General features: G+C 44.1%; 1 protein-coding gene across 8 annotated transcripts in view; it reads right to left on the bottom strand.

Annotated features, from left to right (window-relative positions):
* MBNL2 (muscleblind-like splicing regulator 2) overlaps positions 1 to 13068 on the bottom strand; it is a 72680-nt gene extending 59612 nt beyond the window's left edge. For 7 of the 8 annotated variants that reach the window (XM_010578281.1, XM_010578283.1, XM_010578286.1 and 4 more), the window contains exon 1: positions 12783 to 13068. In XM_010578281.1, the coding sequence (XP_010576583.1) occupies positions 12783 to 12956 (174 nt within the window). In that variant the 5' untranslated portion in view covers positions 12957 to 13068. The remainder of the gene's footprint in view (positions 1 to 12782) is intronic. The other variant, XM_010578282.1, reaches the window with a different exon arrangement.
* Between the last annotated feature and the right edge of the window lie 954 nt (positions 13069 to 14022).

Genomic DNA, 14022 nt, shown 5'->3' with positions numbered 1-14022 from the left:
AGTACGAGCCTTGTGGGCTGTTGTCCTGAAAACAAAATAAGATGCTAAGAGCTCAGGACAAAATGGCATATGGTTCTTACATAAAATGTAGTCACCTCTGCTGCCAGGAGAGTTTTCATTTTTTTCATCAAGTGGCTGTCTAAAGAAAAAATGCCTCAAGAAACCTAGTAGCAGAGATGGTAACTGCAAACTCCCTCCTTCCAGATGAGCTCTAACCACATACTCTAGAGAGTTACACCTTCTCTTGCTCTGTCTTACTGCCTTTTACAATTTCTGTGGTGCTTTCTATACAACAGTCAGCTTCAGCAAGGGGTGTCACCTTCCCCACCTATCCCCCAGGATCCTTTCACTGCTTTGCCCACCCATCTAAAATAAGACCTAAACCTGCATTCCTAATGCAGGAAAATTCTTTCTCCCTGAAGAAAAAGAAATAAAGCCAACTACGAACAACTCGGTAAGATAAATCTGCTATTTGAAAAGGTCGAAAAAGGAAAATATCATGAGAACTACACTTAATAAGCAAGCAGAGGCTAAAGGTAAGAAGGAATGATTGCAAGCAGTCCTCTGCAGCAGCTCTGCTCAGCAGAAGGACCGCCAGTATCATTAGATAGGTAGTGCTGCAAGCACCAACACAAATGAAGGTAGGGGCTTTACACATTTGCTTGCAAATCCCCAAACCCAGCCTCTTTGTGGTTAACTGAGTTTTAAGGATCTCCTCTTGCTTGTGCTCTCCGAGAACCTCCTCCTTCATTTGGGAGGGCTTATAGGTCTCTCCCTCTTTCTCCAACCTACTATTTAGCTGCCTGTTTTTACAAACCTTGTAGGAACTTAATTATCCTTGAGACTATGATCTCTTTGTCAAACTTGGCTGAAACTGGCCAGTGCGTTCAGAAGTTAGTCAGGGAGAAGGGAAAGAGGCAGCCTGACTGCATAAGCCTTATTTCCTCAAGAACCCAGGCTAAAAACAATTATAGCCAGAAGGTTCAATTAAAGAAAGAGAACCGTTGACTTTTTCTGCACTTCGAACACAAACAGGTTCATGCATACTAATCAGCTAACACTGCTCTCACTGAAGTAATGAGAGTTTTGCAGCAAATTAATATTTGTATTGATTTATACTGAGGACTATCGCAGGCTGGAACTTCAACGGCATCAACATGTTCAGCATGAAGCACAAAATCACCTTCATACCAACACTGTAATTTACAGATGCTCACAGTATCTCCATAGCTATATCCACACACCTCCATCTCCGCACATGCGAAGTGCATGCCTCCATTTTTAGTAACACTGACATATATTGTATGACCAGTGCTAGGAAGCACACAGGTAGGGCAAAATGCGTTTGGGGAGTAGCCTGCATTTTCATGACATTCATTATTAGCCACTACCTTAGGAAAATCACCATTAAGATACCCTTTGAAAAGCATATATTGTTTCCCATTTTGTATCAGAAACCAACTACATGCATATTTGATGGCACTTGACATATGTTCACATCTGCAAATGAAGTAATTGAGAATTATACTTCAGGCGAACAGGATTTCTTTGTTGTAACTTTCATGGTTTTTCAAATGCATAGACCATATTCTGGTTAATTTCTAGCTTTAAAATCTTCATGATGAGGTAGTTATGGCTGCTGTTCAATTTAAATTTGCAAAAGGTTGCCCATCTTTTTATTTTTAAATAGACTAAGTTCACTGTCATAGCATCCCTGTGCCTAGAAAGATTTTCCTTCTTGTCATAGGTAGCAAGACAAGCCCAGTTACATGGGTCACAACTATTTCAAATTAATGAGTTTACATCAGCTGTTAGCATTACTCATGGTGAACTACAAAGTACACACTGAAAATGTTCATCCCCTTCTTGGTCTCCGCAAGGGCATTCTTCTGCTACAGAAGACAGTTTCTTCTGGGTTTGGCCCCTACCCCAGCTTTCCTCTGAGCCAGGTCATCACTGTGGCAAATGCATTGTCCACCTTTTTACTCAAAGCAGTTGACATCAGAGTCTCCAGTTAGTACAAGAGCTAACGCTGCCTCCCGAGAAGGGCTTCACTCCGTTGCCATAGAGAAATCAGCAGGACCATTTGGAGCACCCTGGGACATCCTGGACCTCTGCATGGTGCCAGCAGATACGACACACTCCTCTGACATGTCGCTAGAAAGCCATCAAGAGCACTCTAGGGCATCTCAAAGAGTATCAGATGCCTCTGGCCAACTGAATCGGGTCCAAAGATTCAGGTCCTATCCACAGCATATAAATACACATTAAAGTGATGGCCTAATCTAGAAAGTGACCTGAGGAAAAAAAAACACCAAACATTATACATCTCTTGACTTTCACATGTTACATCTAGCTTAAAATGTTGTATTTTGTTGAGTTTTTTTAACTCAGCTGGGGGCGAAGGCTAGGGGCCTGTTTGACAACAGCCAGTGGGGCTTGGTCTCACGTCTGACATGCTGGATTTTCTTTTTTGGCTCACTGTGAACCAACAGAGAAGGTCGCAGCAGCTCAGTTAGCTTCTGAATCACAGCTGAACTGTTCTTACAGCCACCATGTATCTTCACAGGTGCCACCAGACCGACACTTGGTAAGCTCCTCTACTGACAACATGCCAGATGGTACGTGAACCCGTTCAGTCAGACGTACAGCTTCACAGCAGAGCCCTCAAGGCCCAAATTGAATTTCAAACAAAAGTAAATTAATTAGATTTTTACAAAGTTTAAAAGGTGTCTGGCCTATGGGACATGCAGGTGAGATGGCAACATTTTAAGCTAGATGTAACGTGTGAAAGTCGAGAGATGTATAATGTTGGGGGTTTTTTTCTCAGATCACGTTCTAGATTAGGCCACCTCGTTAATATGTATTTATTTGCTGTGGACAGGACCTGACCCAGGCCATCCGTGCAGCTGCCACAACGCAACGTAGATCCCCTCTCGTTCAAGCCAGACAAACCCGGGAGGGACCACGGGCTGAGAACTTGTAATGCCTCATGAAAAAGGGTACGTCTACACCACGGCGGCTGCACCAGGTCATCTTTCAGCCAGGAGCACGGCCCCACGCAGTGCCGTGCTGCGGGGCAGTGCGTGAGCCCACAGGGCTATACCTGCCCACAGGGAGCAGGACGGCTCCGCTGGCCCCTTGAGTCAAGTCACCTTGCCATACAGCTCATTGACAAAGCAGATGAGAAGAGTTTCTTTTCCCCGTTGTTATTTTCTTCTTTATTGTGGTCGAGACTCTGCAGGAATCTAATACTGAGGGGCACAGCATGCCCACAGCCACAAGAAACACATCAATGGAACGGAAGAAAGCAGATGCTTATGATTTCCTCTTGCATTTCAGCTGTGGGACGGGTACCTCACAGCAAGCTTTCAATGATATGTTCCAACATCTCTAAAACCACAACAGCTTTCCTTTTATCGCAATGGGTTTCCAATACAATCCACCTCCTCAAAAACAAGGTGCCAGTCTTCATATGAGGAGATGCGAGTTGGGAGAGGGGTATGGTTGTCAAACGGACTTGCAAATAAACTCTCCAATTCTTGTTGTGTTTGGGTTTTTTTTAGATTTAAAATATCTTTCCAGTGCTGGGGATGACCTGGACTAATAGAAACATGGGTCTTGTCTCTGCTAGGCTTTTACATCAGGAAGCTCCCTGCATCTGAGCACAACCCTGTCTTTTGTATTGGTGATGCAGTTGAAGTATAACAGCTTGGGAAGAACAGCTGATGCCTGAGCTGAGAGAAAGCTACATACGCAGGGCCAAGGGAAAAAAAAGAGCCTGGAATGAAAGAGGAACCACCTGCCAGAAAAATAAAGGAGTAGGTGGGGAGACCTGGAGAGAGCAAGCCTGTGGGAACAGTGAGTGACCTGAGTTAATAGGGAGCGTGGGGGAGGAGTGGGCAGCGAGCAATTGCTCTTGTGTTCAAAATCCTAGTGACGGGATGAGTCAGAGACTCTGACTGAATTTTGCCTTCACTACACCCACAGACTGGTTATTATAAAGCTTAGGGGAGCACAGGTTGGTGCAGCAACAAAAACTACACAGTGACTCGACGGGTATATGAAGCACCCCCAAGTGCCCAAAAATCTGAAGAACATCTCCCAAACACCGTGCCCTTTCACACAAGGTTTCCTGCAGCTCTAACTAGTCTGCCGAGCTGCTGCTCTTTATGTAATGAGACTTAGACTGATAACCGAGTGGCAGCTGCGTTGGAGATGAAGGGGTATGGCAGACTACCTGGGAATGCTCTTCACGAGTCTCCACTGGGGCTTCTGGAAGCAGCAAGCTCCAGGAGTTAATTCAACCCAGCAAGACCACTGCCCAGGAACTACTAAATACTCTTTTAGTCCCTCAGGACAACACGATTCAGTGAACAAGAAGGTATATTTGTATTATGTCCCTCAGTGACTGTTCTTTAACTGCTTTTTCTCTCAATCATTTCTGCTCCTAGCACTCATCCTCCTCCCCAGGCCAGGGGCCAGGTGACCTGCTCAGCAAGTTCTACCACACTGAAACAGTGAAAACTGCTGGTAAACACCCGCTCACTCACATCGGACGGTCCTAACGGGCCAAAGGAGGCATAAGCTGTTGCGACAGGTCTCCTGCTTCTGAAAGGCATCTGCTCTGACCACCCCGAGGCTTTGCCACCGAACCGCGCGATTGGGAAGAGGGGCTTCCCACACCTTCAGAGGGAAGGAGGGTCTGTGATCAGGTGTCCAACCGGGTTCTTCTTTGAGAAAATAACTTATATCAATTTAAATCGAGGTGCACAAGTTTAAAGTTTGACAGGTCAGGTGGTGACAGGGGATACTAGCGACAGCCAGGACAGCTTTGTGCTGTCAGTGCTGCTGCTGAGAAAAACAAATGAGGAAAGAAAACAGGGCCTGAAGGAGACACCCTGCTTTTCTAACAGCCTACATAATGAATGTCAACTGGTTCAACTTCTCTGCTTTTCCTAGTTTCAGTTTGAGGGCAGAGACAGTGGCAGCAGGTTAGGACTTGCTCCTCCAAGTTGACTTGATGGCTAGTGCCCCTCTGCTGCAGGGGCAGCCCGCCGGGAGCTCCTGCGGGTTAAGCACCGCAGGCGACGGGGCTGAGCTGTGCCTCCAGACTTTGCTCTGAAACAGATGAGAAATGTCCCTCCCAAAAGAGGGACAAATCCTAGAGAGCCGTACAGCCCCTTCTGCAGCAAGCAAATGTTCACATAAAAGCTAAACACCACGTAACACAACCGTTAAAGGCTTATTTCAGTTCTGTTCTCTCCTAACCCATTTAAGCCAAGCTCATGGATTTTTAAGGGTGTCTGCCCAGCAGTTTAGCTATCTGGTTTTTAACCCTACCTTTAGTTAAGCCAGAAGAGCTGGCATGGAGACAGCTACACGAATAGAGGGAGAGAGGCAAACAGGAAAAAGGAAGTGTTAAAGGAACTTGTGCATGCTGGGAGGACTACAGGAGAACACTTGAAAATAAAAATAAGAGGGTTTTGCAGAAAACAAACACAAACAGGTGATTGACAATGCAGGGAATACTAAGAGTCCCTAAACTCAGAGATAAGGGGGGGTCTTGAGAAAGAGATTCCCTTTAAACCCCATTGTATCTCAATTTATGCTAGATGTTGCTGCCTAAATTAATAGTTTCATCTTAAATTTAATGCACTTCTTCCCTTTGCTTTGGATCAATTGAAACAAGTTGCACGGCTGCATGATCACTTGAACAGAAATAAAAAATGGGAGCTAGCTGTGATAGGACACAGGACTGGATGTAACCATCTCTTTTTAGCAGCAGCTCACAGTTGCACGGGTTAGGTATAAGGTGAAATATAGTCTCAGGAAATAGGATGACATAATTTCATGCAGCATCTGACACCCTGCACTTTATTCTGAGCTAAAAAAATCTCAAGAGCATGAAAAAGCAGTGCCTTCAAGAATTGTACCTGTCCTGGGAACAGTATTTTCACAGAGTAGATTTAAAACAATGAGTCTTTTCTCATGAGACTTCCTTTGAACTCACTGGGGAGAAACACACCACTTCCAGAGAGAACTCAGTGGAAGAAAAACCCACCCAGATTCATCCTTAGGACAATTCACAGGAGATTCTCTCCTGCTTTTTCAATACAAGAACTGGGGGTATCCATGAGACAAGGAGGTTTAAAATGAACAACAGAAGTTGGTTTCCACGCTATACGTAATGAAGTTGTGGAAGTCCTCGTTGTGGCATGCTGTGGGTACTGAAGGTGTACACAGTTCAAAAAGCAGCGTGACAAATCCAGAAGACTGTCACTGAGAGCCATTAAGTACAACCCTATTACGCCTGGCTCTCAGTGTCCCTGAGCAGCACACCACCAGGAGCTAGGAGAGCACTCCAGAAAGCCATTGCACGTTTGCACAACACCTCCTAAATATCCACTCCTGGCCATTATTGGGTCACTGGGCTAAATGGGGCTTTGGTCTGACCCAGGGTGGCCACTGCTGTTCTGAATACAGACAGACTCTGCAGAGTTAATTCTCGGTCATCTAAAACTGGCCTTGATTTGACACTTTGTCTTCATGCCCACGCTTTGCAGCAACTCAGACACACGAAAGCTTCTGCCAGGTGTTCTCAGACTACCTGTAGTTTATTGGACTTTTTACAAGAAAAAACAGAGGTGGGCGAAAAAGAGAGGATGCGACCGAACTTGTTGCTCTGCAGGAAGAGCGAGATCTGGATTCTGCATCCCCCACTTGGAAGGTTTCAGCCTGCAACTTCCACATCCCCAGAGCCCACAACTACTGAGAAAGGCAGCCTATACCCTCCCATCCTGCTGAAATTGGGTCACTGTGCAGCAAAGCAGGCAAAATCCATGGGCCCAGAAGGCATAAGCCACTCTTGTCGCCCAGGATAAATGAGTTTGCCCATTTCAGTCATTCTTCCCCACCAGCTGTAGGCACAGCCCTTGAACTCACCTTGTCTTCGAACGGTGTCACACTACATAACCAGGCGATGGGCAGAAATTCAGCCAGCTAGGACACTATAAACACCCATTTAAATGTTTTCTAGTATATACAAAACTAGCCAATCCCCTCTGCATACGGTGCTTATCCAGACTGCCTCACCTGCCAAGTGAGAGCAAGTATCACCTACTTCAAAGTGTGAGATGATCCTGAGTTCTTGACATTTGTAAAGCATTTAGAGACCCACAAAAGAATCACAGGAAGGCAAATGACTACCTACTGCATCCCAACCCTGAGCTCACTCTCTTACAAACAGCCTGCTCACTTTACAAAGACTTTTCTTTCTGCTAAGGCCATCTTAAACAGTTCCAGATATTTCAACAAAGTGGATGGTCCTAAAATTTCTTTTTTTTTTTCCTGGAACCCTTTTAACTTGGTAAACAGGTCTCTGTGTACAGCTTTCAATTACCTTTTATTCTGTGGTGCCAAATGAGACTAGATAGGCATATTCTTAAAAGGCTTTCATGAAAACGCAAATGAACAGTTTCACTAGTCTGCTGGCTCAATAAACAGAGCAGTTCGAAGTGTTTAGACACTAGTAAATAGATAAAAAAATACAGGAAAAGCCATCTGTAGCCCTACAGAAGCTTTCGTTTTCTTGTTACCATCATAAAACTTGCAATGACAGTATCTTCAAGATATGTCCTCTGTTATCTGTATTAGCTTAGACAACATATCCTTCTAGTAGTAGCTGACCTGCAGAAAGAGTATAAATCTGAGTCAAGAAGCAACACCAGAATTTAAAACCCAGACTTGCCTGTAAACATGAGTCAACTCCCAGCAAAATGCACATGATCATATTTTCTTATCTGCAAAGCTTTTCCCCTCTCTACCGCTCCTAGACATCACCATTCATTTTAATTTTTTTTTTTTTTAATTCCAGCTCAAGTACAGCAAAGCGTGGCTTGTTCTTGTCCCCAGACATTATATTATATATTAGTATTCCTTTAAAAGGATTTTGTTCTTTACTACTAGCAGGACAAGAAAGCCTTGAAAATGGATTTGCTTATAGTGTCCAACTTGGAGGGATCTAAATGTGATATATTAAGTGTTATATATCCAGGTTGTTCACTTTTAAATTAAGCTACTTGAACCCAGCTACTTGAAAAATATAAACACGGCAGTTCTGAAATTCAAACTTCCCAGTTAGACAGGCTTCTCCACAGTCCCTTCCTATCGCACAAATACTGCAGCATCCAAAGGGGAGCCTGTAAGGGCTCCAAAAAGGTTTCAGGAGGGTTTAAGGCGGCAGACGATGCTCCGGCAGTGCTTCCTCAGCATCCTCTACTTTCCTGCCCACCGGCAGGGCAAGTATCCCTTCGTTCACCTCAGGCACAGTCAACCAGATTAGCTCAGAGACACTTTCATCCTCACATTAAGCTCACTGAAGCCACTTGCCCGGTAGGGTTTTAGGTGTGCCCACGTGGCCACACCGGCTGGCCAAGTCACGGGGAGCTTCTGCTGGAGGGAGCCCCATCACTGGAGGCGATGTTTTGACTGGGTAATGGGCACACATCTGGCTGACTGCTGCATCGATCTTCCATCAGTACACAGGAATGATCCACCTACATTCTCCTAACACCCCAAAAATGCCCTGTTCAAAACAGACCAGGCTCTGTCCTTCACCAAAGAGCCAGAAACAAAATGCTGAGCCACATCTCAGAAGCCCAGGCACCAGAACCTGGCTTGAAATTAGCAAGTTTCTGGCCTGAATCTGAACCAGGCTCATTAGTCTTCAGCTATTTCTGTCTCGCCTGGAGCATCTCACAGATGAAGGCTATTCAGAGCCCAAACAGTCTTCAACAGTGAGCATTTTGGATCCTCAAAACTGTAATCAGTCCAATGGGTTGCTGTTGCAACTTTCGCTGGGTTTAAAGTCAAGTATTGCAAGGACAGGTATTCAGAGCCAAAAATCCCTTTTGAGTTAAAAGCAAACAGGGTCCATTAAATTCTGTTGACCTTTTACTTGGAACCAACAGACCTACAAATATACTTCTTTGATACAGGAAAATTTGGATTCTGATGCAATCATGTTGCTCCAGAAGCCCGGCTTAAGGCCACAGTACTGTCACCTGCAGAAGTGACTGAGTGCTCTGCTGGTGCCACACAGCCCCTCTCCCTTGTGCCAGCAGCAACTACAACGACTTAGGTTTAACCACAATCAATTTCCCAACCTGGTGCGCTGCACAGTCACAAAAACAGTGGTGGCAGCACAAAGGAGGATGTGGCACTGCGTGGAGGCAGGTGTCCCTGGCTGGCATTATTTCCTTCAGTCCCAACACCAGCTTTTGCTAGCTTAGAACAACCCTGAGGCTACAGGCAACACGAAGATGCTTCTGGTCACACAGTTACAGGATGGTTGAAGTTGGAAGGGTCCTCTGGAGGTCATCTGGTCCAACCCCCTGCTCAAGCAGGGCCACCTAGAGCTGGTTGCCCAAGGATCACGTCCAGATGGCTTTTTAACACCTCCAGGAACAGAGACCCCACAACCTCCCTGGTCAGCCTGCACCGGTGCTCAGTCACCCTCACAGTGACAAAGTGTTTCCTGATGTTCAGAGGGAACCTCCCGTGTTTCAGTTTGCGCCTATTGCCTCCGGTCCTGTCACTGGGCACCCCTGAAAAAAGCCTGGCTCTGTCGTTTGCACCCTCCCTGCAGGTATTTATATACACTGATGAGATCCCCCTAAGCTTTCTCTTCTCCAGGCTGAACAGTCCTAGCTCTCTCAGCCTCTCCTCATAAGAAAGATGCTCCAGACCCTTCATCATCTTTGTGGCCCTTTGCTGGACTCTCTCCCATAGCTCCATACTGGTGCTTTGGCAGTCTGATCCAGCTGGCAGATACTGATACCACAGTCCCTCGTCCACCCTGGAAAGAAGGCAGGCATGCAGGAGAGTAGATGTCCCTTCCGAAACAGTGGTTCTTTTGATCAATCAGCACGTAAAGGAGAACCTGTGCTGTATCTTGTGTTTGACTGACTTCTTAGGGAGCAGCTGTAACTACCAGGCACCACCTAACTGTAACACATACCTCAATCTGAGACTAAAAAAAATTATCTGTCTTTGAGTAGGAAGAGGTGTATTGAAAGAGACTAAACGTACTCGCTATAATTTATTTTTACAGCAGGTACACCAAAGCAAGACAGTCAAAATGCTAAGTCTCCAAAGCTCTAGATATTATGTAAATAAACTCTAAATAATTGCCTGCATTAAAGTGTAGTTCAGCATTCAGCAAGGAAAACAGCTCTTGGTTTAATTAAATTCTGATTTTATCTATAATTCTAGACTGTTCTGTTTGTTTATTTACATGAAAAGTTATCCTGCTTGTTGAGTGCCAAAGCCTTATTCTGAAACTGTATGATTAACACCAGTATTTCTGAAAGCTACGCATCAAATGGACTTATGCGACTGATGACATAAATCCCTCAGCCGGCAGTAAAAACAAACTGAGCTAACCAGGCACATTCTTGCCATACATACGGCAATTTACAAACACTCTTCTGAATAACGGAGATAATGGCTGCGAGGATACCGGCTGATACAGCCAAGAGGCATGCACTCGCAATGATCCCTAACAGCTTTTTATGCACTGCAGGGTCAGGCGGCACACCGAAACACCGAAAGCTCCGACTCGTGCTCAGCGGCAAGGAGCTGCAATCGAAGACGTTGTCGCCCCGTTATCAGATCTCCCTCCGCCTGCAGCAGGGTTGGGGGGAAGAAACCCGTACCTCTACCTCTGCTGCTTCAAGCCGCAGTCTGGCTTCTTGGTATAATTCCATCCTTACCAGCAATTGAACCCAACAGACTCAACTAGAAAATGCAAGATGGGAAGCCCAGGTGCATGCTCCCTTCTGCCAGCTGGGAAGAGGGTGATGATGAGCAGTGGGATGGAGCGGCCACCAGAGCCGGGCTGGAGTGAGCTGGCCCCTCGGAGCAGATGCCCTCCCACACTAGGACAAAACACGCCTGCTTGCCTTAACTACATTTTTTACACGTTTGTGGACTTCTCTCCCCTGAGCAATGATGCTGGTTGTCAGTAAGTTATCCACAGCGATCCCTCGGGATTTCTCTCCACGATATTATTAGCTTAGGCTGTGACTCCAGTTTCAATTCATGGGCAATAACCACCCCTGCACAAAAGTCTCCAGCTCAAATAGCTGGCACCTCTGCTGCAAGCTCCCTACACTGCCAGGGAGAGCAATGCTGTCCTGGGGCAGCAAGGACAGGCGCATCACCACTTCAGCCTGGATGCAGCAGCAGCAGCACCACCTCTTGCACTGGAAACCCACCACCCTGCCAGCCCAGGGGTGACCGAGCCCTGCTGCCCATCTCCAGCCTCCCAGCCACAGCTCCGAGTCTTCACAATAGTTAAAAACTGTATGAAAAAAAAAAACAAAAACCTTCTATTGACTTGCTTATTTTTTGTAAAAGGATTATTGCCATTTGCTGCAGACACTAGCCTGCCCTTTTAAAAAAAAAAAAATTATCCCATTGGCAGACAACCAATATACAAGAACATCTACAAAGAAGCTGTTACAGTTTATCGTGCAGTAATCCATGGATTAAGGTCATTAATAGCACTCGATGACAAACTGCCATGACTCCAAAGGTGCTGTTCTGGCTTGCAGGATATACAGAACATAACCCCCTCACAAACATTTTCCCCAAGTTACTTTCTTCTGAATCTTCAAAAGAAGAGAAGAAACGAGAAAACCTAGAAGAAAGATGCCTAGTACAGTATCTCACATTGCACCAAAAAACCGTTATAATGCAAATGAATTAACATTTTCAAATAACACTGAATTTTCTTCTCATTCACACTGATGTTTTCACAGTAGGAGAGCTCTTGGTGTGTAACCGAAATTTTGATCTACAGAGCTAAATTTAAAAAGCAAGCCAAGACATTCTCCCATGTCCAAAAGACAAAGCCACAACTAAAACTTTCAAAACAAAACCTGAAATGCTCAATTTTTTCCTTTAATTATTTATATGAAATAAGCTTTTTACTTCTGTTGACATGAGAATACAAATGTATCATCACAGAAAACACTGTGTACTCCCCAAATCCCACAGGGTCATTAATATTCTTTTATACAGTACACAAAGTATTTTCACAGAACTTTTAAAATGGTTTTCTAAAGCGTGCCTGATGTCATTAGGAAGTCAGACGAAGTTGATGGCCTAACAACATAATTGCTAAATATCCTTCAAAGGAGAGAATCCCTTCAGTCTGTTCTAAACTAATGCTGCTATCTGCACTAGCCATACATGTAATTATCAATGCTATTAACTTATCTGAGAGTCCCCAATACCAAGGGTAAACAACCTGTGGTGTCAAAATTGAAGTAATGGATAGACTTTTCTTACTTCTGCTGATTTAAACGAAAGAATCTGCACTCTTTCCATAGGATTTGTTTCATCAGGACTCTGGCAATGGCCTAGTACTGTGCCACTGTGTAGTTTCATTTGCCATGAAACAATGATAAATCAGAAAATGTACTCAGGAGAATACAATTGTCCCACCAGCTGTAAGCAATCCTGTATCCTACAGTCACATGCAATTTTTCTAAACAACATATTGACACTGGAAAAGAAAATCCTTAGAAAGAAGTCTTTTCAAAGCTTCAATAAATAAAAGTTATGACAAATAACAATTGTATTAATATACATCTTACCAAGAACAAATCAATTCCTGATCAACCTGGTTTAATTGTAACTCATCATTTCACATTTTACTTTCAGTACAATGTAATAGCATTTTCACTACACATGCAAATTTTTTTTTTTCTTACCTTTAAGGAGTCAAAGCAGGCAATAACTCTTCCATTTTCAACCTGGCAACTTTTAGGGGGGTGTGCAAATTTGCATTCTTCATCAGAGCGTGAACAAGTTCCCCTCTGAAATTGCCTGCACACTTCTAACGTTAGCCATTTTGTATCTCTTACGGGAGCAACATTCAAAGCCATGATGAAAAGCTGATTTCGAATTTGTAAATTTCTGTCAAGTGAATTACGCCAAAGAAATTTCCAAAACTAATGATGAAGGGAAAGGAGAGGGAAAAAAAAGAAAAAAAACCCAAAAACCAAAACACACACACACACAAAAAAAAACAGGAAAAAAATTCAATTCCAACTGAAAAGAAAGTTAAAAAAGTGGGGGACAATTACTGATGTCCAATGCACGCAAAGCAGAATAAACAGAGAAAGTTTATCAGCAATCACTATCAATCATTAAGTCCCACTTGTAGACTTTTGGCTGGGAAAAAACATGCTCAGTCGCATTTCTGTCTGTAAAACACGCGGGCTTCTTGATTGTATCACGGATGCACTGGTTTTAAGCCAAGGTCCTTCAATGCAATGGCACTCCTTGATAGAATAGTAGTTCTCTGACGGTTACTTGCTGGTATTGATTACACAAGAAAAGCAATGCAGTCATTTGTTCTTGTCCCAGGAACAATAATAATAATTCCTCTTCCTCTTTTTCTTCTTTCAGCTTCCCATCAACTAATTGGCAAATGGAGACAGCTGAGGTATCTTCCGCCAGGTATAGGGTGAAGGCAATGTCTGGCTGGCAAAGACGGGATTAACACGGGCCTAGCAGTCCTCGCTCATAAAAGTGACTTGACAAAGGCACTTTTTAAGTCACTGACCTGACAAAACAAATACAGTATCAGTTCACGTGCAACTCATTCAAATCAACATTACGAAACCTATCATCCCTTTTAATCAGATTATAAACATACTGCCAATGCTCACTTGCGTTGCTTTTTCCAGGCAAAAATCAGCCTCCTTCGTGAAGTTACACGTGACAAGGGAATAACCAGTTGAAACACGTATTGCAGTAATATTCTAGGCAACAGTCCAACAGTTGGGAATGACTTAAATAGATGAATGTGGCAGACACAATAATTAGGCATGCTGGTTGTGAAACAATTCCATCTAATATGCTCAGTCTCCAAAACAATATACAAGAACCCGTTTCCATTAATTTATCATTTGGCCCTTTAGATTGTGTTACTACATTATAAGCTGT

Source organism: Haliaeetus leucocephalus, unplaced genomic scaffold, assembly GCF_000737465.1.
Source record: "Haliaeetus leucocephalus isolate CR32 unplaced genomic scaffold, Haliaeetus_leucocephalus-4.0 Scaffold626, whole genome shotgun sequence".
Taxonomy (NCBI): Eukaryota; Metazoa; Chordata; class Aves; order Accipitriformes; family Accipitridae; genus Haliaeetus; species Haliaeetus leucocephalus.
The sequence above is the reverse complement of the archived record's forward strand: the minus strand, read 5'-3'. Positions and strand labels throughout refer to the sequence as shown.